The 27,924-nt window shown below is 32.5% G+C and overlaps 2 protein-coding genes across 2 annotated transcripts; one reads left to right on the forward strand and one right to left on the reverse strand.

Moving 5' to 3' along the window:
- On the forward strand, nucleotides 1-5,551 carry LOC109717287. The gene is made up of 2 exons (XM_020242966.1): nucleotides 1-289; nucleotides 4,425-5,551. Exon 2 carries the CDS (start codon nucleotides 4,452-4,454, stop codon nucleotides 5,082-5,084), a length of 633 nt encoding a protein of 210 aa, XP_020098555.1. The 5' UTR covers nucleotides 1-289; nucleotides 4,425-4,451; the 3' UTR covers nucleotides 5,085-5,551.
- On the reverse strand, nucleotides 5,661-16,031 carry LOC109717286 (cinnamoyl-CoA reductase-like SNL6). The gene is made up of 5 exons (XM_020242965.1): nucleotides 15,638-16,031; nucleotides 12,242-12,417; nucleotides 7,128-7,328; nucleotides 6,726-6,879; nucleotides 5,661-6,194 (listed from the first exon to the last, which is right to left on the reverse strand). The coding sequence occupies exons 1-5, from the start codon at nucleotides 15,906-15,908 to the stop codon at nucleotides 5,887-5,889; spliced, it is 1,110 nt and encodes a 369-aa protein (XP_020098554.1). The 5' UTR covers nucleotides 15,909-16,031; the 3' UTR covers nucleotides 5,661-5,886.

A 27,924-nucleotide genomic window follows, 5' to 3' on the forward strand; every position in this document is an offset into this window, starting at 1 on the left:
TTTGCAAACATTTATGGAGCTCCCCCTCTAATCTCTATATATGATCTCCTTTACATTTTAGAGATCAATTCCATTAGTGAGGGAGAAGTGAGACACTATCTATATGTATACATATTTTTGTTCTTAATTCGTTCTCTTCTCTTCTGCACAATGTCCTCTTCGGACGGCACACGGATCATGTTGTGGAAAATATTGCTGCGGTCGACACCGCCAGGCCCGATCCTTTGACATAGAGATTGGTTCGCGCGCAGGACGACAACCGCGATAAGCGGTTTCATCTTCTTTCCAAGTAAGTATACACATGTCTTTTTGTAGAGTGTTCAAATGCCTTTTATTTCGCTAACCATGCATATGTTTGATTGAATGGTTTGATGAGTACTTTATAATGTATATGGTGGAAATTAGCATAGCACAATCTTAATTTTCATATGATGGTTAGAATCAAATGATATACATCTATGTTCAAAGTTAAAATCACAACAATATCGTATGTTAATTGCGGTGTTTATTTACAAGATGAATATCATCCCCATTTCTTCAATACGTACACTTGTTTTCCTGTAAATTAACCCTCTGGCTTTTGATTTTAATTAATTTATTGTAAATCTTGATTAGTTAATTAAATTCATCCTTACTACTTTGTTATTCAATATCAAACTCTACTACTTTTTTAAACAAATTCCATCAAGTACTATCGGTCCCTGCTAACGAAGCGATTATTAAGGGTTAAGTCCTCAAGTCATTGGTTGAAGAAGTAATTAATAAACCAGCTTGATGGAGCTGAGCATCAAATACTTTAGATCAACTCTAACAGAGCCGATCGTTGATTCGAAAGTCCGAACATCGAAAACAACTTGAAAGCACGGAAGACTCAGTGCTTCCAGAAACATACCAGCCCACTCTATATAGAGAGAGAGAGAGAGAGTTATTATTAAAGATAAAAGAGTTCTTCAAAATCTCCAACGGTATGGAGCAATTAATTCATGATTCAAGGTATTAACAGTTTTCATTAGAATTTGCAATGAAATTAAGTAACTTTTCTTTCTTTTTTTTCCTTATTATTATTATTGTTTCTCTTTGGTGTGAGTATCAGAAGCTTGGCGTCCTGTATCTTATATAACCCTGAGTGGATTTATGTCTCGAACTCGTTCATTCACCTTCTTATGTCTTACCACTGGAAATTTTAGTGGTTTAATTAACTTAACATGATCAAACGCTCGTAATGCTAATGAGATAATTTCTTTTTTAGTCTTTTTTTTTTTTTTTTTTTGAGAAAAGGCAGCATGCTACCTGCTTCCTTTATTCCTTTTCTAGTCTAAGATATGCTTACATAGACATGCATAAATATCATGATTAGTGTAGCTTAATTATTCGTTTATTTTTGTTTTTTTTTTTTTGAGAAATAGGTAGCACGCTATCCGCTTCGTTTATTTCATTTAGAATTAAACTTAGCTGGAAATGTGAATCAATTAGGATTCGAACTTGGGACCTCGGGTACCAACCACCAAGCCCTTTGCCACTTGCTCTAGGAACGGTCGGCCGTTTATTTTTGTTTCTTACAAGGTTTTATGATAAAAAAATACTGATATATATCCAATGCATCATCTTTTTAAGGTATTTATTGTATCACTAATATAGTTATTAGTGAAATATTTGAATCGAACATTTTAAATTTTTATATTCATTTCATCGAACCTAAACATGTATTAGACCTTTAAACTCCTCCTTTCCACCTCTAGTTGTTTTCTCAGATTAAGTGAAAGAATTTAAGTTATAGCCGACCTATACAGCTATTATTACCAAAGTTGGTTTTGATTTAGACAAATATATTTGTTAAAATCGATCACTATTTACTACTAGAATTTTAGAATTAAAATGAATGATGAATCTTATATGTTGACGCTGTTAAAGTTACGTACTTCCCATTTACGGTAACAAGATCACTTTATTTATTAATTAGTTTTCACAGCATTTATGAGATCATTTTAATTAATAGTTTCCTGTTAATATATTATATATGCCACTGCACCTCATCAATGTAAATGTCGAGAATCTTTGAATAGTGGCGTCACCACATAAAATGCTAGTTGTTACATCTCTGTAAACAATTAAAAAAAAAACACAAATTTATATACACAGATGTCGGTCGATAATTCTATTTATTAATGAAGTTCTTTTCTAAATTGGGGAATTGTATAAACCCTTAGCACATTTTACAGAGCAAAGAGGTTCAAATTATGATTAGATACAATGAATTTGCTTCCGCAATATCAAAACTTGCTGTATATATCAAACTGTAGAAAGCAACTATTTGATAATTTATACCAACTGTTTCTAGAGCAAGTGGCAAAAGGTTTCGTGTTTGGTGTCCGAGGTTTCAAGTTCGAATCCTACTTGATTTACATTTTCAGCTAAATTTATTTCTAAAATGAAATAAACGAAAGAGATCGCGTACTACCTATCTCTCAAGAAAAACTATTTGATAGTTTATTCAAGAAGTGCTTCAATATATTATTTAGCTTTTAGTCACCAAAAATGCTTTTGCCAACATGGAATATTGGGCTAATCCATCATTTCAAACCATATTTAAATAATTGTTTGGTGAAATTACGTTCTTAAGAGTAATGACAAGCAAATTAGTTTCACTGATATATATTTAAGCCAAATCCAGTATAGATGTGAAATAATATTTAAAAACTCGTTGTTCTTCACAAATTTAAACTATAAGAGAATAATATTTTTAATATTTATATTCAGCGCTCTCCATATATCTCATCCCGACTTGACACATATAGATAGGACTAAAATGTATATTTTAACTAATAGGAGAAAGTAAATTAAATGAGATTAAAATGGGACCAGCGAGGCGATGGATGACATAAAATTTGAACTTAACACCTACCAATTTAATACCATGTTCGAACGTGGGATTCGAACTTATGAAAAGAACGGTGTTTTTAATAATATATATTCAATCATAATTATAATAAAATGAAATGAAGCAACTTGAAGTTGTACAAAATGACAAAACAAATAAATGAGTTCCTCTCCTCTGTTTTTATTTTTTATTTTTTATTTTTCAAACTACTGAGGGAGTAGGGTCACCCACCCCAACTGTGTATTGGAGAGCTAGGGTAGAATATTGTTTAATTAGTAATTAATCTGATACAGTTGTCCCCTCTGCACTTAATAAATATATTTCATCTTAAAAAAAAATAAAAAAAGAAAACTGATCACATAACATGGTGAAGGGCCCATGCTTTAAATATTAAAATCTCTAAAATCTCTGCTCATTTATTGACTGTTTCTTTGAATAATGATTACTAACAACTGTGAATAACACTGACCGTCCCTAGCGCAAGTGGCTAAGGGCTTGGTGGTTGGTACCCGAGGTCTCAAGTTCGAATCCTAGTTGATTCATATTTCCAGCTAAGTTTATTTCTAAATGAAATAAACGAAGCGGGTAGCATGCTACCTATCTTTCAAAAAAAAAAAAAAAAAAAAAAAACTGTGGATAACCCTAGCACACAAAAATAGCACCAGGTTTTATTCGCTGCACAAAAAGTTCTATTCATAAATAAATCATACCAGTTTTTATCTTCTCATAAATATTGAACTAAAATTGCTATATATTTTTTGTATATTTACCTAAAAACTGTTCAGCTTCTGACTCAAAAAAGACCTAACAAATCCATATGTGGTGACTTGTTGTGGTGTAGCCATCAAGTTTCCTGCAGAGGAAATATTAATTTTTTTAGTGAGAAATAAACTCTTTTAAGTTATAATAAGTTTCCTGTTTTTATTTTTTTTGCTGCACCTTACTAATTAAGTCAAGTCACTTCCAAAATTTTCTTTTGTATGCAAGGACCACCACAATAAATATTTTCTTTTGTATTCTTTATAATTTTCCTAAAACACACCATTTTTGAGCACGCAAATTAATGAGATCACATTGCAAATGCGAATTTGTGTTTAACTATAAGTTATAGGTAAACAAGATTAATTGAACGTATTTATTTATTGTTTTAACCTTTTTGATTCGAGTTGTTAACTTTGTAAAATTATATAATTGCGATTCTGCTAAATTCAAAAACTTTAGTCATTTTCTAATAGCAATTAACAACTAATAGAGCTACTAAACTTAATTAATTTTTAATTTAACTAAGTTTACTTATTATTTGAAGTAAAAAAGAGTTAAGTGGTGTGTTTCAAAATTGCCATAAGTTGAGGGGGGCCATCAAAATACTACAAAGAGCAGGGACTTCTAAGCATAATTCACACTAAAACTACATGCACTTCCATAACCTTGTGTGTGTGTGTGTGTGTATATATATACATACAAAACACCCCGTCAACACCATATAACTCGGTTTCTCCACGTCAAAACCATCTCCATTGATCAGTCCCTTGCTCCCATCGTGCAGGTCTCCGTGACCGTCCGATCGATACCGATGGTGCGATCGAACGGCGGCCTCGCGATGAGACGCCGCTTCCCGGTGTCCGCCGATGACTCGGGCGGGGACCCCGTCGAGTGCGACGGCCGGTCGTGCCGGTCGTGCACCGCTGTCGCCATCGCCAACTGCATCGCCCTCAGCTGCTGCCCCTGCGCGGTGGTCAACCTCCTCGCGTTGACCTTGGTCAAAGCACCGTACGTCGTCGGGAGGAGGTGTTTGGGAATGTTGAGAAGGCGGAGGGGCTTTTTGCGAAAAAGACGGGTCAGAGACGTCGCGCAAAACTGCGAGGAGGAGGAGGAGGAAAAAGAAGAGAAGGTGGTTGTGAGGCTTGACGCTAAGCCAATTGAGAGGAGGGGTAAGGAGTGGGGCGAGATGGGTATTTTGGGAATTGCGCTTGGGGAGAATAAACAAGATAGGGGTATTTTGGGAACTGGGTTAGGAGAGAGTAGGCGCGATAGGGGTATTTTGGGAATCGGAACGGAGGAGAATGGGCATGATAGATTGAGCTCTAGGCTCGACCATGAAAAGGTGTGGGTGGAGTTTTACCAAATTGGGCATTGGGGATTTGGTAGGGTATCCTTCTCAACGAATCCGGGGAGGGGTAGTGTGGGAAGAGAAAGGGCAGAGTGACTAAAATGCCCTTATTCCTTCCGCGCTCTGTGAATTTGAAACAAAGAAAATTGATTTGAGATAGGTATTAGCAAAATTCGTCAAAACGATTTTTCAAATTTGTATCATGCCTTGAGATCTCTCCATGCGGATTTTAAAGCACATCGTGCAGATCTCGAGACATGATGGACGGCGCATTTCAAAGTGTCTTAAGATAAATACTTGAGACAAATAAATTTGGTTGATGGTGATGATGGGAGGTGTGAAGGGTGGTTTTTCTCTCTTTTTTTTTATTTTTTTTTTTAATGCAAGGTTTCAAAATTGTTAGATAAAAAGGGGGAGAAATGTATCCATATCTTATATATATATATATGAGGTGGTGTTGTTGTTTCTTTTCCACCTCAGTGAAATTGATTCACTTTGATTTGGTGATATGACATGTGTATTTCAATATTTTACCCTGTGAAGCAATTTATTATTCGGTTTCATTTTGAGCTCCATATGTTAAGCTCTTAGCTTTGTTGCATCTCCTTGGCCTCTGATTAACCTCTTACTTTTTGTTTCTTTTTTTTTTTTTTTGTTATGAAAAATGGTAGGTTTACTACCCATCAATTATACACTAAATATAATATCTGTACAGAACGGAACATCATGTAATAAAATTTCAAAAAAGCAACCTGTACAAAAGTTTTCCCTCTTCTATTTGGAACAACATCCAATTTGCAGGAAACCACTCACTCCAATCTCCCAAAATTCACAGCTCTGCGAGCGTCATTCATCTTTCACTCAATGCACTGAACTTTCCTGAGAAACTTGTCATTTTCTAATCATCCGCGATTGCATAAAAGTCGTAAGTGCACCTCCGGCGTAGGGACATCAGCCTCGACAGCTTCCGGTTGCAGAGCTTAAACCATGTGGGGTCGGCTGGGATCCCCCGATATATTCTGTTAGAGATGCCCAGCTGCCGCTCCAATTCGGCCGCCTCTTCGGCTCTCCGGATGACGTGATCGTAGCAGATGTACCGCCCACCTGCCGTGCCGTTCATCTCTTCGTACACGCTCACGTGCGCCTCGGCCACTTTGTCGACATTTACTGTCGCGAGCAGGCCCTCCATGAACATCTCGTGGGCTCCTGCGAGTATGTTTCGGTCGAAAAGGTTCAGGTTGATGAAGAAAGTAACGACTTCTACTAGTATAAAGTTCGCGCTTTGTGAAAAAAAGAGAAATATACAAAGAAAAGGACCTAACTTCACTAATTTAGTAATTTGGCTGAGGACATTGGCCAAGTAAGAAATTAAGGTTTGAAATCACAAAAAACCTATGAACTTTTCTCTAATTGTAAATTGGCTCACAATTTTCAATTTGGTGTAATAAAAACTTACTAAATTTTCTGTTTCAATATGGCTAAAGAAGCTAGATTGATTTGGTGCAAAAAGTTCACAATCTATATTAGTGAGTTGATTTGGTAAGAAAAGATTTACCATGATATTAATGGTGACTTTTTTGCACCAAATTGGACTTTATGCACAACAATGAGAAAAAGAGCTGTGGAATTTTTTTCCCCACCACAATAAAGTTGATAGCTCAAGTTGCTTTTTGGAAAAATTTGCTCGCGTCTATGCTTTTAACCCGAAAAAGAAGTGATGTGCATAGGAGCTCTAACCTTTGAGATAGGCGATCGATGCGGTAGAATTGCGACGGCGAAATCCGGGACCAGTGACAAGGGCAGGGCATATTGTCACTAGCTTCAAGTCCCTTCCTCGAGCCGCCCTCCACGCGGCTTTCTCCGCCATTACCTTGCCTAGTGCAAACCATAGCTACAACAATATGATACAAGTCAGAATTCCGACTCGGAAGTAACATTAATAAACTTCTTTAGTTGCTTTTGCATTGTAGTTACACATCTGTTTTTCCTTGTGGAAAATTTCGGAGTATAACTGTGCCTATAGTTTCAGCTTTCAATGATAAGTAGTTGTATAATAATTCATGAGAAAGCTGAACTAGTCAGGCTTTTTCAAGACAATGGTGAATTACGCCAGGAAAAGGGAGGCAGTTAGAAGCTTACCTTTTTATCGCGGCAGAGGCTTTCGTCGCTCCAGCAGTTCTCATCGAGAATCATTGGTAGCCGGCGGTCACGGGCATAGTTTTGCCTCCAGACGCAGGCCAAAAGAGATGAAGTGAACACACATTTCCGCACTGATTGCGTTCTCACGCAGGCTTCGATCACACGGTCGGCTGCTTTCGCTTCCAAATCCGCCATGTGCTTCTGCAGAAATCGGCATCAGGTTAATCTGTAAAGATCGACGTTTAAATATTTGTCTTAGCAGAAATTGGATTCAATTCAAGAAATTAACTTTTTGGTCGACTTTTATAATTGGGGATATACCGCGATCTTGGGAAATTTTCTGCTTCTAGCAAGCAACAAGATACGGAACCTTCTTCGAGGAATCATTCGGTTCTTGCTTAGCAGTTGTTTTCTATTCTCTATTATTTTGGAAGGGCGAGTGTGCCTAGGCTCAAACCTTCTACAACGATCCGAAAATGTACTAGATGTGGATTGAAGGCTAATCCAAACCAATTCGAAGCCCGATCGATTAGATCGCATTGATAAGAATAGAGTAATTAATTTGGCAAAGTGGAATATTACTAGTACATTGTACCTTAAGATTAACTGCACCCAGGATTCCACATATTGATGGGTGCGCCACAACTTTATCTTATTACCAATATGTGGAGTAGGTATGTTGGCGACATCAGCAGTTCTTTTTCTTTGATAGACTCGAGTGAGTAGATATTAGTTTATGAGGCGGAAAGGCACAAAGAAACAAAGCCTAACAGAAATGAAAAGAATTTGTGCTGGAAAGAAAAGATATCTCACCAGACAGATAGCTACAGGTTCTTTTAAAGACCGATGGATAGCTACTGATTATGGTCCATGCATCGGGAGCCAATCAGTTGTGGTGTGCATTTTAAGCCTTCGTACAATCCAACTGTATTATTGATATCTCATAGAAAATCTGTGCCGTCCTAGGTGACCCTTTTCCCCGCTTCATATCGTAGCACACTTCTAAAAAAGTTTGACGCCAAAATTCATTTTCATTGACCATTAATGGACAGCCTGTTCGACTTAACTTCTAAAGCAACTTCTCTACATTGAATAGCAGTAGGCACCAGTATATTTGGCAAATCTTGCGTTTAGTTTGTTGTTGATTACTTGGTTTCTGACGTTGTACATTAATAGACTTCAGCGTCTTTTAAAGTCAGATGGACTGCTACTAATTGTGCAAACTGTAAAAGTCACAAGCCACACAACAGTCACCACCTACCTGGTGTATTCCACACATCTTGAACAGTTGGACAACAAAGTCTACCCACCACTAACATTTTCTCCTTGCAATGACATTTAGGTAGCTGCTTTAATTAAAAATAGATTAGTCCTCAACAACAATAAATTAAAGCCACTACGGATCAAAGGATTAACTATCCGTCACCATTTTAAGAACTTAAATATAAGACCACTCTCAAAATCACCTCTTCTCTCCCGCGGGATCAACAACTCATAGAAAAGGCGCCTAAAGACATGCTCGTTTTGTTTCAGAAATAATTGTCATTAAATCCGAGAACAAAAATAGCCCGTAATCAGAGTTCAGTAGCAGAAAAGGCTAAAGTCGAACCGTCCAAAATTGACGAACTGCTTGCATCCCTTGATGTATCGTGAAGTGATGTATATTAGGATGCTCAAGGTGCCGGTGCCACGACTCCCTTCGTATCAGAACTTGTTAACCTCCAGAATTGAAAAAGGATTTCGCATAATAAGTATTCAGTAACTAGACACGTCGAACGCATCCTGCACCGCCTTTCGTTGTCGAAATAATTTGGGTTGGCAGGTCACAATGTTGTCTATGGAAATAAAGAGAGTTGATAAAACTCACAGATTACCACCAATTCAAGCACCTACCACCACCGTATGATAAAATCAAAGCCTCAGGAGACAACAGGAAGGGTAGGTTCACCTCAACCAAATACCTACCTCTTGTTTGTTGCGTGAGTAGTTGTGATATAGCAACGCCACCAATTTATAATAAATTTGCTAGTACTATTTGGAACCTAAATTCATAAGCAAGAATAGTACTTTGATGTCATGTGTGAAGTTATATATAGAATTCTAGTGCTTTAACAATTATAATTAAGTAACCAACATGCGTTGATCAAGCAAAATGGCGATTACTGTTCTTGATCTACCCGTGTTAATCGGTTGTCAACTTTCTCAAATGCCTCAATAAACCGCAAATATATATATATATATATATATATATATATTAGTTATGGTGCTTTTAAATGTACCAAGTATTGGGTGCTTGTAAGCTTTCTACCGTTAGATCTATTTTTTTGACCAATTCCACCTCTTAGATTATACTATTTCACCAATCATCCACTCAATCCAAGGGAACCGCTATTATCCTAATTCTACAAATATTTATCTAAAAGCCAAAAATTTATAAGCACCAATGACTTTATATATATATATATATATATATATATATAGTATATTAGGCTGGAATGCGTTTAATAGCATTAAGTCAATATATATATTAGGCTGGAATGCTTCTAATAGCACTAAATTATTGGTACTATTAGATTTTCGGCTTTTGGATAAAGAGATGTGCGGTTAAAATAATAGTAACCCTCTAGGTTGAGTGGGTTGTTAATTAAATAGTAGGATTCATCGGATGAAAATAGTCAAAAAAGATAAATCTAATGGTGGACAACTTGGTAACACCAAGTGATTTATGTTATTAGGAGCAGCCCAGCCCCACTCTCTCTCTCTCTCTCTCTCTCTCTCTCTCTCTCTCTCTCTATATATATATATATAGAGTTTAGCTGGAATACTATCGGTAGCAAACGGGCTCCGTTGCCATCTATTTGTTTTCGATGATGGAGCCTCCAAATCGACGATCGGTACCGTTGAAAATAATCTATATATACCACTTGAACCATCTAGAAATCAAATTTCATACTTTTCCAATATTGTTCTCTTGTTTATCAAGTGAGCGTAAAAATGAACGGCTGAAAATGAATATCTTCTAAAAAGTGATGGTAGGAATTTTGTAATCAAGATCGAGAGTATAGATCTTGTTCTAAATAGTTTAAAGAATTTTCTAACCAAAATTCAATTGATTTGGATAGTTTTATACCGTTAAACAAGAAAACGCCTCATATCGACCATTAAAATTACAAATTTTGAAATCTTTTGATTATTAGATCAATGATATCAAAAAGATTTAAAATTTGATTTTTAGATACTTCAAATAATATAGTTCATATTCAACACTGCCGATCATCGATTTGAAGTCTTCATCATCGAAAATAAATTTTGAAATCTTTTGATTATTAGATCAATGATATCAAAAAGATTTAAAATTTGATTTTTAGATACTTCAAATAATATAGTTCATATTCAACACTGCCGATCATCGATTTGAAGTCTTCATCATCGAAAATAAATTTTGAAATCTTTTGATTATTAGATCAATGATATCAAAAAGATTTAAAATTTGATTTTTAGATACTTCAAATAATATAGTTCATATTCAACACTGCCGATCATCGATTTGAAGTCTTCATCATCGAAAATAAATTTTGAAATCTTTTGATTATTAGATCAATGATATCAAAAAGATTTAAAATTTGATTTTTAGATACTTCAAATAATATAGTTCATATTCAACACTGCCGATCATCGATTTGAAGTCTTCATCATCGAAAATAAATTTTGAAATCTTTTGATTATTAGATCAATGATATCAAAAAGATTTAAAATTTGATTTTTAGATACTTCAAATAGTATAGATCATATTCAACGCTGCCGATCATCGATTTGAAGGCTTCATCATCGAAAATAAATAGGTGACAAACGAAACATATTTGCTACCGATAATATTCCAGCTCATATATATATATATATATATATAGACGCACACACACAAAGAAGCCTTACTATCAAAGCAAAAGCAAATTAATTGCATGGAAATATCACATCAATTCGCACCGACTAATTCTGGTGAAATATTTAAAACGTGACTTGGCACGGGGTTAGGTCGAACTGAGCGTGGTGTGCAGGGACTGAGCCACAACTTAACTTTTAGAGGGGACCAATGAAAAGTTTTTATAATTATTATATATTTAAAATCAGTGATTATTGATTAGATTTTTTTTTAAAAATTGATTTAAATACTTTAAAGGACATATTTGGGAGGGGGTGGCCCATCCAGAATGAGTTTGACTTGTAAATAGAAGGGTAAATTGCACGTTTTGTCCTCAAATTATAGGGCAGTTGATCATTTAGTCTTCAAATTTAAATTTATTATAATTTATATTTCAGATATTTAAAATTATTATAATCAAGGTTAAATTTTACCGTATTGTTGATATCAAAGTAATATAATATTTTAATTATTAGTGTATTATTAATCACAATACTACCATATTATCTCTATATCAGCGATGTATTAATATTTAATCANAATTGCATGGAAATATCACATCAATTCGCACCGACTAATTCTGGTGAAATATTTAAAACGTGACTTGGCACGGGGTTAGGTAGAACTGAGCGCGGTGTGCAGGGACTGAGCTACAACTTAACTTTTAGAGGGGACCAATGAAAAGTTTTTATAATTATTATATACTTAAAATCAGTGATTATTGATTAGATTTTTTTAAAAAAATTGATTTAAATACTTTAAAGGACATATTTGGGAGGGGGTGGCCCATCCAGAATGAGTTTGACTTGTAAATAGAAGGGTAAATTGCACGTTTTGTCCTCAAATTATAGGGCAGTTGATCATTTAGTCTTCAAATTTAAATTTATTATAATTTATATTTCAGATATTTAAAATTATTATAATCAAGGTTAAATTTTACCGTATTGTTGATATCAAAGTAATATAATATTTTAATTATTAGTGTATTATTAATCACAATACTACTATATTATCTCTATATCAGCGATGTATTAATATTTAATCAAATGAATTTAATTATAAAAATTATAAAAATTAAAAAAGTCTGAGCTAAAAATTATAATAAATTAAAATTTAAGAACTAAAGTGTCATCAGTCTCATAGTTTGAGAACCAAACGTGCAATTTACCCTAAGTACAAAGTACCGATGATTTACCGAGTAGCCAGAGACGCCCCCAGGGTCTACAAAAGACGAGGTGTGGAACACGCCGACGCAGCCGTCGAACGCTCGACACAGGCTATCGAGGTCCATGACGTTCGCCATCACCGTCCATACGCCATCTCTCCCCATCTCGCCGAACATCTCCATCTCCCTTAGCTTGTCTAGATCCTCTGTGCCATGAATTTCACAGCTCAATGAAGTTAGGAGTCGATGTTCTTTGAGAAGAGACAATCATATTAAGGGTTTATTTGGCTGTACCGTAAAGTACCATTTGAATAGAGTTATTTCTAAATGTAGCATACTTGAATTGTCCTAACCACTTTTCTTTGGAAGAGGACCAAGACATTGGATCAAATTCAACTTTTGATTATAGGAAAAATTCTTGATATTTTTATTTGCCAAAAGCATAAAATTACCATCCATTGTCTCCAGCATAGATAGCAAGGTAATTGATAATAATAACCGTGATTCTAAATTTGAAATTTACTTATTTTATATTTTTAACTGAATTTATATTTTTTAAAAAAACGAAACAGAGCTTTATTAATGTAACAACACAAAATACCGTGGAAATCATACTCTATTAAAATGTCAGCATCAATACTGCATCAACGCATGAAACGTACATTTCTATCCCTATCACATCATTGATTGTGTGGCCGTGTCCACAACTCCGTATTAAAGGAGGAATTCTACACTGTCACACTTGCACCACGTCATCAATAACAAGCCAATCACATTCCTTCTTTTTAAATAAAAGTACAATAAAAATACTTTTTTACAATCATGATGGGACATATATTCTTAAAAGGATTAATTTGATTGGTTTGTTACGCCACGTCACTAATATACCCGTTGCATTCTAGAATTTTTCGTATTAAAGAGGATTTATGCAACTGTGGCATAGCAAATTATTCTTTTTTTTTTTTCTTTGCTTTACTTTTTGTACAAACAATTTGATTATGGGATGCTACAAATTTGTGACATTGTTTAAAATTTGGTAGATTCGAACTATTTTTTTAAAGAATCACACTAAATTGTCCCTCTACCGGCTTTTTCAGAGAGAAAAGTCGATTAAATTTTTTAAAAAAACGAACTAAATTTATAAAATATAAAGAAAAGTTGCCGATATGAAAATTTGGTCAGATAAAAAAAAACAGGCCGAATATGTAAATTTTAAAAATAGTCCAGATATGAAAGTGGCAAAAATTAAAAAAAAATTATGCAAAAAAGTTTGTTTTTTTTTTTTTTAACTTTTAACAAATCAAGAGAGGGTATTATTCTGAGGTGGCTTTTTGTAGCAAAACCATTCAACTTTTCTCATTGGAAAAGAAAAATTACGCATGGCCCCGTTGTTAATATATAAATATTTTTTTATTTTTAATTTATTTTAGGGGAAAGGTTGGAGTAGTGTCTTTATCCTGAAAGATGAATACAAAGTGTCTTTTTTTTTCTTTTTTTCTTTTTCTCAGTACTATGGTCTCCCACGGATTCATATAAACAAGGGGCTAAAGATTTAATTAATAAAAGAAATTAATTTTAGGAGAGATAAAAGGGGAATATATGGGGTAGGACTTAGGAGGGGAAAAAAGTAAAAATTTATGGAGACACCCCTCAAGTTTACCCCGTTCTTAAATAGCCCCCCTCAATTTTTTTTTTCTTTCTATTTCTAGCTATCTAATATTTGATTTTTTGGAATTGCATTATTCCTGTTATTTGAATAGTTTGCTAAATATAATTGTTCTATTACCCATTAGCCATTAGTTTCTAATTTTATTTAAAATAAACTAATTAAAACCACAAAATTTGATAAACTTATAGATAATTTTGATAAAACTCTCAAAAAAAATTTTTTTTGTCTAAATTACTTAATTCCAAAACAAAAGTGAAGAGAGCCTCAATAAAATTTAAGTTATAATTAAGGGGTCATTTCAAAACGAAATAGACTTGAGGGGGTCTCCATACAATTTTACCCAAAAAAAAAAAAAAGAAAGTTGCCAACAACTGAGACGAGTTCTTGCAACTTGGAGGGGAAGTGCAACACGTAAAGATGAAAAAGTGCTAAAGAAATAAAAAAAAAAAAATTAAAAAGCAAAAGTACAATTATTCTAAATTCCATTGTTATCCAAATTGGGTGCTCTAATCCTTATCCCAAATTATTTAATTATATTCATTAGTTATCCAGGTTTTATATTTTTTTACCTATTATTACTTATCCGTAAATTGATTCTTTTTTTTAATTATATATTCTAAATCAAACAATGCTTCAGCTTAATTCGTGATGAAGATAGAGAGTAAAAAAAACATAAAAACATTATATATGTCAATAGACCAGTAACTTACAAAAATAGTTTCACAATTTTAACTAGAGTACAACTGTAAGTACTCAAAAAAAAAAAAAAAAAAACGTTTTTTTTCATAAATTATTGGTACATATAAAAAACGTTTAACTGATTTATACACACAGATTAAAATACACCACGCAAATTTGATGTTACATGAACGAGCCCGCAAAGCTACTCCCTAAAATGTTGTCACTGTTGATATGAAATATATGAAACTTTGTAAATAGAATCGTGCACGGAACTTAAAAGCATTAAATTAAATAAACTTATGGAGACATGGACATCAAGTAGAGCATCCTTTAATTTGCAGGCCCAAAGCGTTAATTTAGCGTAGGTAAAATTGCTAGTGCAGTAGATTCCCTTTTTTAAGGCTTAATAGCAGTAGAAGCGCTCTCGTGGTGGGAGGGACCACTTGCTGTCGCTACTTTCCAAAAATAGTTGAGGTAAAATTTTGGCTTTTCGCATTTAACATCAACCACTCACCTCCCAAGAAACAGAAAAATAAAAATAAAAAATTGTGGTAGCCAATTCATTTCTCAACAAAATACCTAACTTGCCTTGGCCCTGATGATTTTCTAGTTAAATATATGTATAATTAATGTCTTAAACTTTATATATATATATATATAGGCTAAATAAAGTACTATACAAAAGTAGTATTTTAAAAAAGACGTAGCACTACTTATCAAAATTTGTAATAAAACACAATGATGATAAATGTACGCCATCCGGCTAATCATTTAGATCTAGATCATACTGTTTAATCAATCATCCACTCGGCCAATCGTGTATTTTTTATTTCAAGGATCGAACACTGATAACCACCGATGAGTTGGTACTTTTAAGAGTATAAGAGCATGATCGAGTCAAAAGTACGAAAAATTTTGATGATTAGTTTTCTTGATTGATTGTCTATAGAGGGGGGGGGAGGGGGGCGGGCGCAGGATATTTTCTTCTCGGAAAGTTCAATCGAGGGAAATAACTCAAAATCAGAACAATTAAAAATTAGCTTAGCGGCGGCGATCGTGCCGCGATCGGGACGTACCTTGGGTCTCGATCGCGAGGCGGACGGTGTAGCCGAGGGCGAGGAGGCGGTTGACGACGGCGAAGCCGACGAAGGAGATGCCGCCGGTGACGCACACGGCGCGCGCGTCGCCGCCCCCTCCGTCGCCGTCCGCCGCCCGCTTCGCCGCCGCCGATCGCAGCTTCCACGAGTCGGCGGCGGCGTCGACGGCGCTCCGGCGGCCCTGCAGCAACATCGCGCGCATCTCCTCCACCTCCGCCTCCAAGCTATGCGTGCTCCTCAAAACCCCCATTCCTCTCCCTCTCTCTCTCTCTCTCTCTCTCTCTAATTCCTCTGCTCAGTTTGGGGGAGGGGAGGGGATGGGAAATGGGTACGGCGATGGGGAAGAGGTGGTTTTGCAAGTGGAGGATTAGGTGGCCTCCCCGGGGAGATATTTATATAGTGAAGAGAGAGTTTTTTTTATTTTTTATTTTTAATTTTTAATTTTTAAATTTTACTTTTCCAAATATGCGGACCCGGAGAATGTACGCGGATGCTTTACCAAAGCCCCGGCTTCGGGCTCATGAATTAGGAGCAGTTACCAACCGTCCTTGCCAAGAGGCAAAAAATTTGATTGTTGATACTCAAAATTTTCAGTTCAAATTTTTAATTGAATCATATTTTTAAATAAATTTATTTTTAAATAAAATAAATAAATCAGGTATTATACTATTTATTTTTCAAAAAAAATTATAGTAGTCTTTTGGTGGTAAAAGTGCATAGCGACTCCTCATTTATAGTCCGAATTTGAAATAATCTCTTGTCTCTTTTATTTTAATTAGTTGTAAGGTGTTTGATACGTGGCTTAGAAATATTATCAAAAAAAATTATATATTTTTATGAGTTAATAATTTTAATCAATTAACTTAGAAGCTTTCATAAATTAATTATTAGTCCACTAAATTTGTCCGTAATTTGCCAAATTCAGTTAGCCAGTTTATAGAACTATTGCATTCAATAAAATTTTGGTTTAATTAACTCGAACAATCAAAATTAACAAAATAAAAATCAAGTAAAAAGTGTGATTTGTTTTTTCTTTAAGATATTCATAGGCCACATGCGTATACGCTTTTTCATTTGAAACTGAATTTAATTCCGAATTAAACGAGATACATGCCTACTAACTGTTGTAATCAGTAACAGTAATTTAAAAAGAGTAAAGCGAAAGGGCTGTTTAGGATGGCCCATTGTTGACGAGTTTACATTCATTTTGGCCCCGATCTTTTTGGGTTGGAACTCGAGTTCGACAAGGCACGATACGGCACAACACGATACGAACATACATACATTTTCGTCTCGGTCTTTTTGGGTTGGAACTTAGTTCGACACAGTACGATACGGCACGACACGACACGATACGGCGCGGCGCGGCTCGGCTCAAAGAGTTTGGTTGGATGGGAAATGCAGCTAACAACGTGGACCAGTGCAAGTCCAAGATGTACGACGTTTGTCAAAAGGGCAAGTGAGGGGGTTTGAATCAGTTTATGCCATGTGTAGTTTAGATCTACCCAAGGAAACCAAAAAAAAAAGTTGAATTTTCATATTCTACTTGGAAAAAAAGTTGAATTTTTATATTCTACTTGGGTCACATGTCTCAGTCCACATGTGAAAAACCCACAGATTTTGTTTTGGAATTCGCGTCACAAAAAATTAGTACTCAAGAAGAGAAAGTTTGTGACAATGTGATAGCCTACACTTTAGAATTTTTAAACTGGAAATGTCGAGTAATCAAATGTTTTGTATTATACAAATCAATTCATCATCTACATTTTCAACTTGTTGCTATGTAAATTAAATTATTACACTTAATTATTCTGTTGCTTTATTTTTATTTTATCGTAAGTTTTTATCACTGGATAAACACAATAGCTAAGTAGTATTTTGTTGAAAACCATAATATAATATGGTAATTTACTATTCTATAATATGTATTTTATCATCCTATGATTTATCGAAATTATAGTTAGCGTTCGGTTTTTCATCATGGCCAATATAAGGATGCCAATATTATTATTTTTTTTCTTTTTTACTTTTTTAGAAATCTGCCAACATTGTTTGAGTTGGTATTAATTGGCTCACACGCATCATAAGATTCAATTAATTAAACAAACTTAAGTTGCATTCAATCATAAATTAGGAGAGCTATGCAATCACAATGCAGTTGGTTAGGGACCATAGTCATGTCCGCTGAATCTAAAAAGAAAAATACTACTTGTACACTCAAAAATAGTGTATAAATTTTACATCCAGCCCATTAAAATGTTTCTAAGAATTATAGTACTAAATAACATAATTAGTAAGAGTACTGAAAAAATATTAACTATTGGATTAATAGAGTGTAAGATTTATATCCACGCTAGTGTTCATCCTAAATAGCTTTAGGATATCTTTTGGGGTTAAGAAACAATCTACGGGCTTCTTTAAAAAAAAAAAAAATTATAAAGCAGGAGAAAATATTTGCCTACTTCTAGATTTCCAATTTGATTGGACAAATATCTTCTTTCTAGAGGATTGAGACTTGCAAACATCATTTGATGGCTAAAGCAAGTGCAAAGTGCTTTAATTTCCCCACAAGACGGGCTAATTTCTCAACTATTATTAATTTAAGTTGATGTTTATTATTCATTGTCAAAATCATTTTGAATTTTTTGCTTACCTCAAGTGTTAATAATTAATTGGTGTTCTTTTCACTATTCTACCTTTCTTTTTTTTTTACCACTCCCTGTATATATATGTACCTCAAATTGTTCCATATTAAATGAACTAGATAATTACATAACAAAATAAAAATTATTATGGTACTAATACCAGTAACTCAAATCTTGATATTTAATGTCATATAATTAAAAAATTCAACAAGCTCTTATTATTGGTGAGTATGCTATGCTATGATTATTGTGTTGTAGGTAAATAGAAATTCTACAGAAGAAACTATGATATATAAATCTTGGCGGAGTCTGTAAAGTCATTTTCTTTCTCAACTTTCTTTTAACAAGAAAAATAAAAATCAAACTCAGAACATCTTGAAGATTTTGGAGACTTAGAACCGGCTCTGATATCCGTAATATTGAAAGGATCAATCTAACATATAACAATTCAACCGACTGTCCCTAGAGCAAGTGGCAAAGGGCTTGGTTGTTGGTATTCGAGACCTAAGTTCGAATCCTAATTTTTTTTTTTTGAGAGATAGGTAGCACGTTAGCCGCTTCGTTTATTTCAGTTCGAATCCTAGTTGATTCACATTTCCAGCTAAGTTTATTTCTAAATAAAATAAACGAAGCGGGTAGCGTGCTACCTATCTCTAAAAATATATATATATATATATATATAACAATTCAAAATTAAAGTAGACTTTTTTTAATCTTTTTTCTCAACATTTTTTAACGATTAGTATGGAAATTAAACTTAGAACTTCTTAAAACGGAGGAGGATTAGAACTGTCTCTAATATCCATAATAACCAAAAGATTGATCAAGTAAAAAATAATTCAGAATTAATCTTAATAATCCCTTATAGTTTTGCTTATGTGAGAATGTGAGATTTCAAAATGTATCATATATATGTTTTCTAAAGTCAGAGACATCTTACCCATATAGTTTTCTAAGCATCCACATATACATAATATATAGGTCAATGATCGAACCACATAAATTTTTATTTCTTATGTTTTTGTTGTTCTTGCTTTTGGTTTATCGTAAGAGTACATCTTTGTGTTTTGTCGTGGTTATCGCTTTTTCTTTTTGTTTTTTGTGTACATGCTCCTTTACAAAACGAGATTATTAAGTGATTAAGTTGCACTTTTAATAATTTTCATCCATCTGAAGTTGGTGTAACGTGCCAATTCAAAGCCTTCTATTTTCCAATGTTCTTTGTTACGTGCCAAATTCAAAGCCTTCTATTTGACAATGCGAAGAGAATAATCTAAACTGGATCCCATAAGAAACAAGAATTCATTTTTGGAAAGAGATTGAAAAGGAATAAGCACAGTGAGATTCAAGATCAAAAAACAAATAAAAAAGAATGTAAGGACATGGGGATCCATTTATAAACATAGTCTCTATTTACATAAGCTTGAATGACATACGCTTGAGTTCATATTGAAATGAAGCGAGATTGGATTTTCTGAATTACTTATGACAAAATTGTCATAATGGAAATGTGAAATTATTGAGTAGTCTACTTCCCTGATGAATCATTTTAAATGAATTCCATTGGACCTAGAAAGGAGACATTGGAAGAATCTTTTTGGTCTTCCAATATCAATAGGTTGATTGTTTCGCTCCTGTATCTTCCAAAAGGGAAAAAGATTTCTGAGAGTTGTTTCATGGATCCGCAAGAGATTACTTGGGTTCTCCCAATAAATAAAAAGTGTATCATGCGGAGTTCGCGATGGTGGAGGAACCGGATCGGAAAAAAGAGGGATTTTAGTTGTAAGATATCTAATGAAACCGTAGCTGGAATTGAGATCTCATTCAAAGAGAAAGATAGCAAATATCTGGAGTTTCTTTTTTTATCCTATATGGATGATCCGATCCGCAAGGACCATGATTGGGAATTGTTTGATCGTCTTTCTCCGAGGAAGAAGCGAAACATAATCAACTTGAATTCGGGACAGCTATTCGAAATCTTAGGGAAAGACTTGATTTGTTATCTCATGTCTGCTTTTCGTGAAAAAAGACCAATTGAAGGGAAGGGTTTCTTCAAACAGCAAGGAGCTGAGGCAACTATTCAATCAAATGATATTGAGCATGTTTCCNTCGAAAAAAACTAAAATTTTATTTCTAAGAATTTCATAAACCCTAGATCATATTTAACGGTGTGGATCGTTAATTTGAACACCGTAAGATCGAAAACAAGAAGCTCCGGTACTATAGATAGTATAGTAGCCTAATTCTATATATATATATATATATATATATATATATAGTAGGGCTACTATACTCTTATGAGTATTGGACCCTTCGTACTCATAAGTTATTTTCGATGATGGAGCTTCCGAATCGACGATCCACTCCGTTAAATATGATCTTAGAGTATTTGAAACTTTTAGAAAATAAATTTCGTAATTTTTCGAAATCATAATAAAGTCCATTAAGTGAGCATAAAATGATCGGTCAAAATCGAACGACGTCCTAAAAATAGATGATCGGACCTTCAATTTAAGATCGGAGTTATTAATCTATATCTAGATAGTGAATAGAATTTTTTATTAAAAATTTAACCTATTCCGATTCTTTTGCACCGTTAAACTAGCATGCAAGTATCCCATACCGGCCGTTAAAATTTGTCAATTTTGTGAGCTTTTGATCGTAAGATAAATGATGTCGAAAAATTATGAAATTTGATTTCTAGAAATTTTAAATGCTCTAGAAAATATTTAACGGTATGCATCGTCGATTCGAAACTCTATCATCGAAAACGGCTTATGAGTACGAAAGCGATCGTACTCATAAAAGTATAGTAGCCGGACTCTATATGAGTAGGGCTACTATACTCTTATAAGTATTGGGCCCTTCGTATTTATAAGTTGTTTTTGATGATGGAGCTTCCGAATCGATGATCCGCTCTGTTAAACATGATCTAGAGTATTTGAAATTTCTAGAAAATAAATTTCGTAATTTTTCGAAATTACAATAAAGTTTATCAAGCGGGTATAAAATGAACGGTCAAAATCTAACGACGTCTCAAAAATGGATGATTAGATCTTTCAATTTAAGATCGGAATTATTGATCTTTATCTATATAGTGAATAGAATTTTCTATCAAAAATTCAACTGATTTCAATTCTTTTATACCGTTAAACTAGTAAATATCTCATACCGGCCGTTAAAATGTCGAAAAATTATAAAATTTGATTTCTAAATATTTTAAATGCTCTAAATAACGTTTAATGGTGTGGATCGTTGATTCGGAAGCTCTATCATCGAAAATAACTTATAAGTACGAGAGCAATCGTACTCATAAAAGTATGGTAGTCGAACTCTATATATAAATAACGTTTTCTCAAAAAAGCAAACGAGCTCCGTTACCATTCATTTATTTTCGATGATGGAGCCTCCAAATCGACGATTGACACCGTTAAAAATAACCTATACCACTTGAAGTATCTAGAAATCAAATTTCATACTTTTTCCAGAAAAGCATCAAATTTGATTTCTAGATACTTCAAGTGGTTTAGATTATTTTTAACAGGACCAATCGTCGATTTGGAGACTCGAACATTAAAAATAAATGGGTAGCAACGGAGTACGTCCGTTTGCTGCCGATATTATTCCAGCTCAACTCTCTCTCTCTCTCTCTCTCTCTTTATATATATATATATATATTAGTCTTTTAAGCTTAATTAGCATGTCAAAATTTAATCGGACTTTGAGGTTGATTAGTCAATATCAAATTCGAAAGCCTTCTCTTTTAAGCTTCATTAGCGATTCAAAATTTAATTGGACTTTGAGCTTGATTAGTCAAAATTTAAGTACTAACAACAGAGATAATAAAGAGTAATTAAAGTTAAACATGTCGACTATGCAACTACATATATGTATCGATGCATATTTGCAGTTGTTTCTTTCAAATTTGATGGATGTTCTTATTCTAAAACTCGATTTGTTAGAAAATAGTACAGAAATAATCTTAGCTTGCTATTGTGATGCATAACTATACAATGTATGGCATCAATGATTTGCGAAGCAAGGAGAATTAATTAATCAACATAAAAATACGACACCACAAATCCAAATTAATCAAATTTTTTTTCTTCTTACGAAAATTTCGTTACGTAAAAGAGTTAGGGTAATTGTTCATTATGAATAATTTTATCATGAGAACTTTGAGGTTCTTCAAGAATATTAAGAAAGTTAAATCATTGTGAAATTAATTATTCATTTTGCAAGCGGTTTAATTTTACAAATGTAGAAGCAAATATATTTCCAAACTTTTTAGGGTTTGTTGTTATTATTGTTAGGGAAAACTTCAAGTACCACCCTTGTGGTTTCTCACTTTTTCATTTTTGTACCCTGTGATTTTTTTTTTGTTATTTCCTCCACTATTTTTTTTTTCATTAAATTAGTGACAAAGTTAAAACTTAGGGGTATTAAAGTGAATATTTGATAAACTATATGTGGGATATCTGAAGTTTTTTTATGTGATTTAATAAAAAATTAACAGAGGGCTGACAAAATAAATAAATAAATAAAATCATAGAGTACTAAATTGATACACTTTAAATTGTAGGGTACTAAAATAAGAAAATATAAAACCACAAGTGTGGTATTTAAAGGTTTTCCTTGTTATTATTACAACATATGCATGTTGTCCTTTTATCCCAAGTTGATTTTTGAGCAAAAAAGATAAAACAAAAATGAGCATCAACTAATTTTTTTTCACACACACATGCAATCATAATTTCGAACATTTGAAGGGTTTAAAAATCGAATTTCATATTTTTAAAAAACTATTAGCTAATGCATTAAAGTACTACCAAATAAATAGTTAAAAAAACAAGAAGCGTTGCGAAAATAGATCAATATTAGTGCTTCTCAATATAAGATTGGAGTTGTCAAACAAAATTAAAATAGTGCATAAGTAACTTTTCTATCCAACATATTATATTTGGATTGTTATATACTGTTAAACAAGCAAAAACTTATATTGTCAATAAAAAATTAAAAATTATCACATTTGTTTAGTAGGTATTTTTAATACTCTAACTAAATCATGTTCAACAATATCAACAGTTATTCAAACTGTTCGTCATGTGAAAGTGTCGCGAATCTATATTAAGTTCAAGATAATATACCAAAAATTTGTACGTCATTTTTGTACTGAAGAAAAAAGCGAAAATTTGTAGGCAGGATTGCATCAAAATGTGGAGAATATTCAATTAATGTTTTATTTTTCTAAAGTCATGTGAGAAAAAGACACAAATATTAATTGCTCTACCTGAGTAATTGTTACAATAAAATTCTTCTTATTGGCTCTTTAATTTCAAAGGGCACAGCTAATATTCAAATTTAGATTAATTAGTCACCTTAATTTTGACTGCATATAAAACATGCATCAAGGTACATGTATGAAGAATTTTGATTTGTTGTTACCTACGTACGATCACATATTTTATACGCACAAATCTTTAAACTTTGTGCAAGGAGTTGAACCCCACTTTTTGAGATATAATTTTGGCTAAATCGTGAAAAACTCTTTGCCAATGAAGATGTTATATATATTCAGTGGAGTAGGAATCACGTAAACTAAATAATATATATAGGTTAGGGCTACCGTACTTTTACGATGCATTTGGTGCGAATTATTCTGACAGAATTACAGACAATTCTGCCATCATTACTATATTTGGTTCATTCGGTATGTAATCAGGTCATTAACGTAACATTACAAATGATGCAAAATTATATTGAAAATATTACCGAGAAGGAGTGTGTATCTTGAATTATTGAAAGCGGTTAATCTTGTATGTTATATAAAATTACAAGTTTACACCTCTAACTACCGAAATCTTTTCAATATGTCATTTTAAAAATTTTAATTTTAAATTTTAAATTTTAAATTTTAAATTTAAATTTTTAATTTTTAATTTATAAATTTTATATTTATATTTTAAATTAAATATTAAATTTTATATTTCTATTCAAATTTAAAATTTCATATTTAAACATTTTAAATTTTAAATTATTTAAAATAAAATTTAATAAAAAAATTATTTATAAATAGTTAAAAAAAATTGTCAAATATAAGGTAATTTTGAAATAGACTATACATGCATGTGTCCTCTTATCCCAAGTTGATTGTTGAGCAAAAACGATAAAACAAAAATGAGCATCAACTATTTTTTTTTTTTTTTGAGAGATAGGTTAGTACGCTTTGATTTATTTAATTAGAAATAAACTTAGACTAGAAATATGAATCAACTAAAATTGAATTTTGGGACCTCAAGGTATCAACCTCAAGCCCTTTGCTACTTGATTCATAGAGAGACAGTCAGTAGCATAAACTAATATTAGTTTTACACACACAATCATAATTTAGAACATATTGAAAGTGTTAGAAATTAAATTTTATATTTTTAAAAAATATTAGCTAATGGCATTAACAGGTACGACAAAAATAAATAGCTTGAAACAAGAAGCGTGCGAAAATAGAATCAAATATTAGATGCCTTACGTCATATAAATTGGAGATTGCCAAACAAAATTAAAAATAGTGGCAAAAAAGTCGTTTATAAAAAATAAAACGACAATATATTTGGATTAGTTTTATATTGTTAACAAGCAAACTTATATGCTCAAAAAAATTAAAAAGTAATCAACATTGCTTAGTAGGGTCATGTTCAAAATCTCTAAAATTATGTTCAACAATATCAATAAATCATTCAAACTGTTCGCGCAGTGAAAGTAGTATGCCCCCGACCCCCGCCCCCCCCCCGGCCTCCCGCCCCGGCCCCACAGCGCCCTATATAAGTTCAAATAATATACCAAAATTTGACCTCATTTTTGTACTGAAGAAAAAGCCAAAAAATTTGTTGGCAGGATTGCATCAAAATGTGTAGAATATTCAATGTTTTATTTTTCTAAAGTCATGTGAGAAAAAGACACAAATATTAATTGCTCTACCTGAATAATTGTTAACTAATGAATACCCAATAAAATTCTTCTTATTGGCTTTTTAATTTGAAAGGGCACAGCTAATATTCAAATTTAGATTAATTAGTCGCCTAATTTTGACTGCATATAAACATGCATCAAGTGCATGTATAGAAGAATTTTTGATTTTTGTTACTAGGAGTGTCAACCATCCGAACACGAGCGAGCTGGAGCCTCTACGTGTTCGGCTCGTTTGAAAACGAGCCTAATACGAGCTGGCTCGTTAAATATCAAGCCAAAATATTTATCTTGTGTTCGGCTCGTTTGTTAACGAGCCGAACACGAGCTGCTAACGAATAATAAATTAAAAGTGATTATATTATATATATATATATATATATAATATATATATATATATATATATATATATATATATATATTAAATTTATATTAATAGAATCTTACCCATTATATTTTGATTAAATGGTTGAAACTTTACATATAAATGTGTTTTTTTTATAATTGAATTCGACTTTATATTTTTATTTTGCTAAAAATAAATTAGTAAAAATTTATATTATATATATAATTATTTATTTATATATAAAATAAATAAACTAAATGAATTATATAAATATAAAATATATGTATTCGAACTGTTATCGAGCCAGACACGAGCGAGCTGATCCCAGCTCGTGTTCGACTCGTTTATTAAACGAGCTGAAAAAATTTAGCTCGTGTACTTTGGCTCGTTTACAAAACGAACGATTCGATTTTGAGTTTATTTTGAGCCGAACACAAATTGGCTCGTGAACAGCTAGCTGGATTGCCACCCCTAATTGTTACGTACGTATGATCACATATTTTATACACATAAATCTTTAAAATTTGTGCAAGGAGTTGGATCCCACTATTTGAGATTTAATTTTGGCTAAATGGTGAAAAACTCTTTGCGAATGAAGATATTATATATATTCAGTGGAGTAAGAATCACGTACGTAAACTAAATAAATTATCAATAAACTATCAATTTTGATAGTTCTGATAAGCGAGGGAATCTCTTTTTATTTAGTTTTAGCTCTATTATATAAAATTATAATCTACGCGACATATATACAAACAATTTCAGTGATGTTTAACATCTGAATATAACAATCTCACACATTTTTGAATTTCGACCTATTTGAGACAAAAAAAAATGCAGGTCCAAAGTTAATATAATACTTTTTTCTTAAATTTCACCTACTTACATAGTATTTAAATCTATACATGTTTAAATTTTATACGTTCTCGATTTATAACTTTAGCGGCGAAAATAACGAAAGAGAAATGAAGCAATATTACCAGGTATTTTATTCACAGCATTGTTAAAGGAAAAGGGGAGAAACGAGTAAATAAAAAATAACATGGATTTGGTGATTAATTTCATTGCTTTTTTTTTAAAAAAAAATTCTTGTAGTAGAGAATTCCACAAGTTCTAAATATCCAAATTGTATCTTACGTACTCTCTTTTTTCTTGTACCCTTTTCTCTTCTTATTCTAAAAAAAAAACATTAATTTAATTATCTAGATTAAAAAGATCATTGTAATTGACACCATTCAAACATATCAATAATTAATTGACTCACATGTTACACATGTCACTCTCATTTGGTGAAATAAAAGGTATATATTAAATATCAGCTAAAGTGAAAGATCTATATAATACAATAAATTAAACAAAAATTAACGGCTCAGATTGTGTCTTTGTATTTAATTATATATAGTAGGCATGCTATCGTTTTCTCCCTTTCACACATTTTGTTACACATATACGTTTAAAAAAAAGATCCAAAGTAAAAGTCTCCTCTCCATAAGCTTGTCAACCAAGCATTACATGTAAAAAAAAATTTATACATATATATGTAAAATAATCATACCCCTCAAAAGAAAAAAGAAAAATAATTAAATATATTTTTAAAGTCCTTTTTTTCTTAAACTCCTCTTTTTCTGATTTTAACCCTTGCATTGTTTAATATGGAGCATGTATAAAAATCCGAGGGACGAAAACAGAAGCGATAAATTTACTGCTTTCAAAATTCAGATCTTTAACAAGGATTTTAAAAAAAAAAATGTGATTCTCGAAACTTTAGAGAGAGATAGATAAATAAATGGGCAAAAATGGCATTTAATAATATAACATAAATAAATTTCCCACCTTTTTGGGCCAAATTATTGACCTTGAACAGTATATATTACATTCATAACGTGAAGCCGTGTTGGTTTAGTTTATTATTCCTTGGTTGCTTCCGCGTGCTCAGCACCCAACCCGGAATAAGCGCTTCTTGAATCAACGAGCTTATAATTAAGAGGCAAAACTTCAAATACTATTCAGATAGTTTCATACTTTCTCATTTTAATACTTTATAATTTAAAGTATATTAATTTAGTATCCTATAATTTTTTTTTATTTTTTTATTATCGATTTCACCAACTTTTTTTGTTAAATCAGTGACAAAATTAAAACTAAAAGATAGTAAAGTAAATATTCAATAAAACTATATGAGATATCTGAAATTTTTTGTGTATAATTTAATAAAATATTAAAAAAAAACTGACGAAAAGATAAAAATAAAATTACAGAACATTAACTTGACATATTTTAAATCACAAAATAATAAAGTGAGAAAATGCGAA

The sequence above is a fragment of the Ananas comosus genome, linkage group 11 (assembly GCF_001540865.1).
Source record: "Ananas comosus cultivar F153 linkage group 11, ASM154086v1, whole genome shotgun sequence".
Classification (NCBI taxonomy): domain Eukaryota; kingdom Viridiplantae; phylum Streptophyta; class Magnoliopsida; order Poales; family Bromeliaceae; genus Ananas; species Ananas comosus.

Excerpts from the sequence above, each read along its gene's own strand:
- LOC109717287 (XM_020242966.1), top strand. The coding sequence starts at position 4,452 with ATGGTGCGATCGAACGGCGGCCTCGCGATGAGACGCCGCTTCCCGGTG.
- LOC109717286 (XM_020242965.1), bottom strand. The coding sequence starts at position 15,908 with ATGGGGGTTTTGAGGAGCACGCATAGCTTGGAGGCGGAGGTGGAGGAG. Across the intron at positions 7,329-12,241 it reads GGGGCGTCTCTGGCTACTCG|AAGCACATGGCGGATTTGGA; the intron begins GTAAATCATCGG and ends CGATTTCTGCAG. Across the intron at positions 6,195-6,725 it reads ATCGATCGCCTATCTCAAAG|GAGCCCACGAGATGTTCATG; the intron begins GTTAGAGCTCCT and ends ACATACTCGCAG.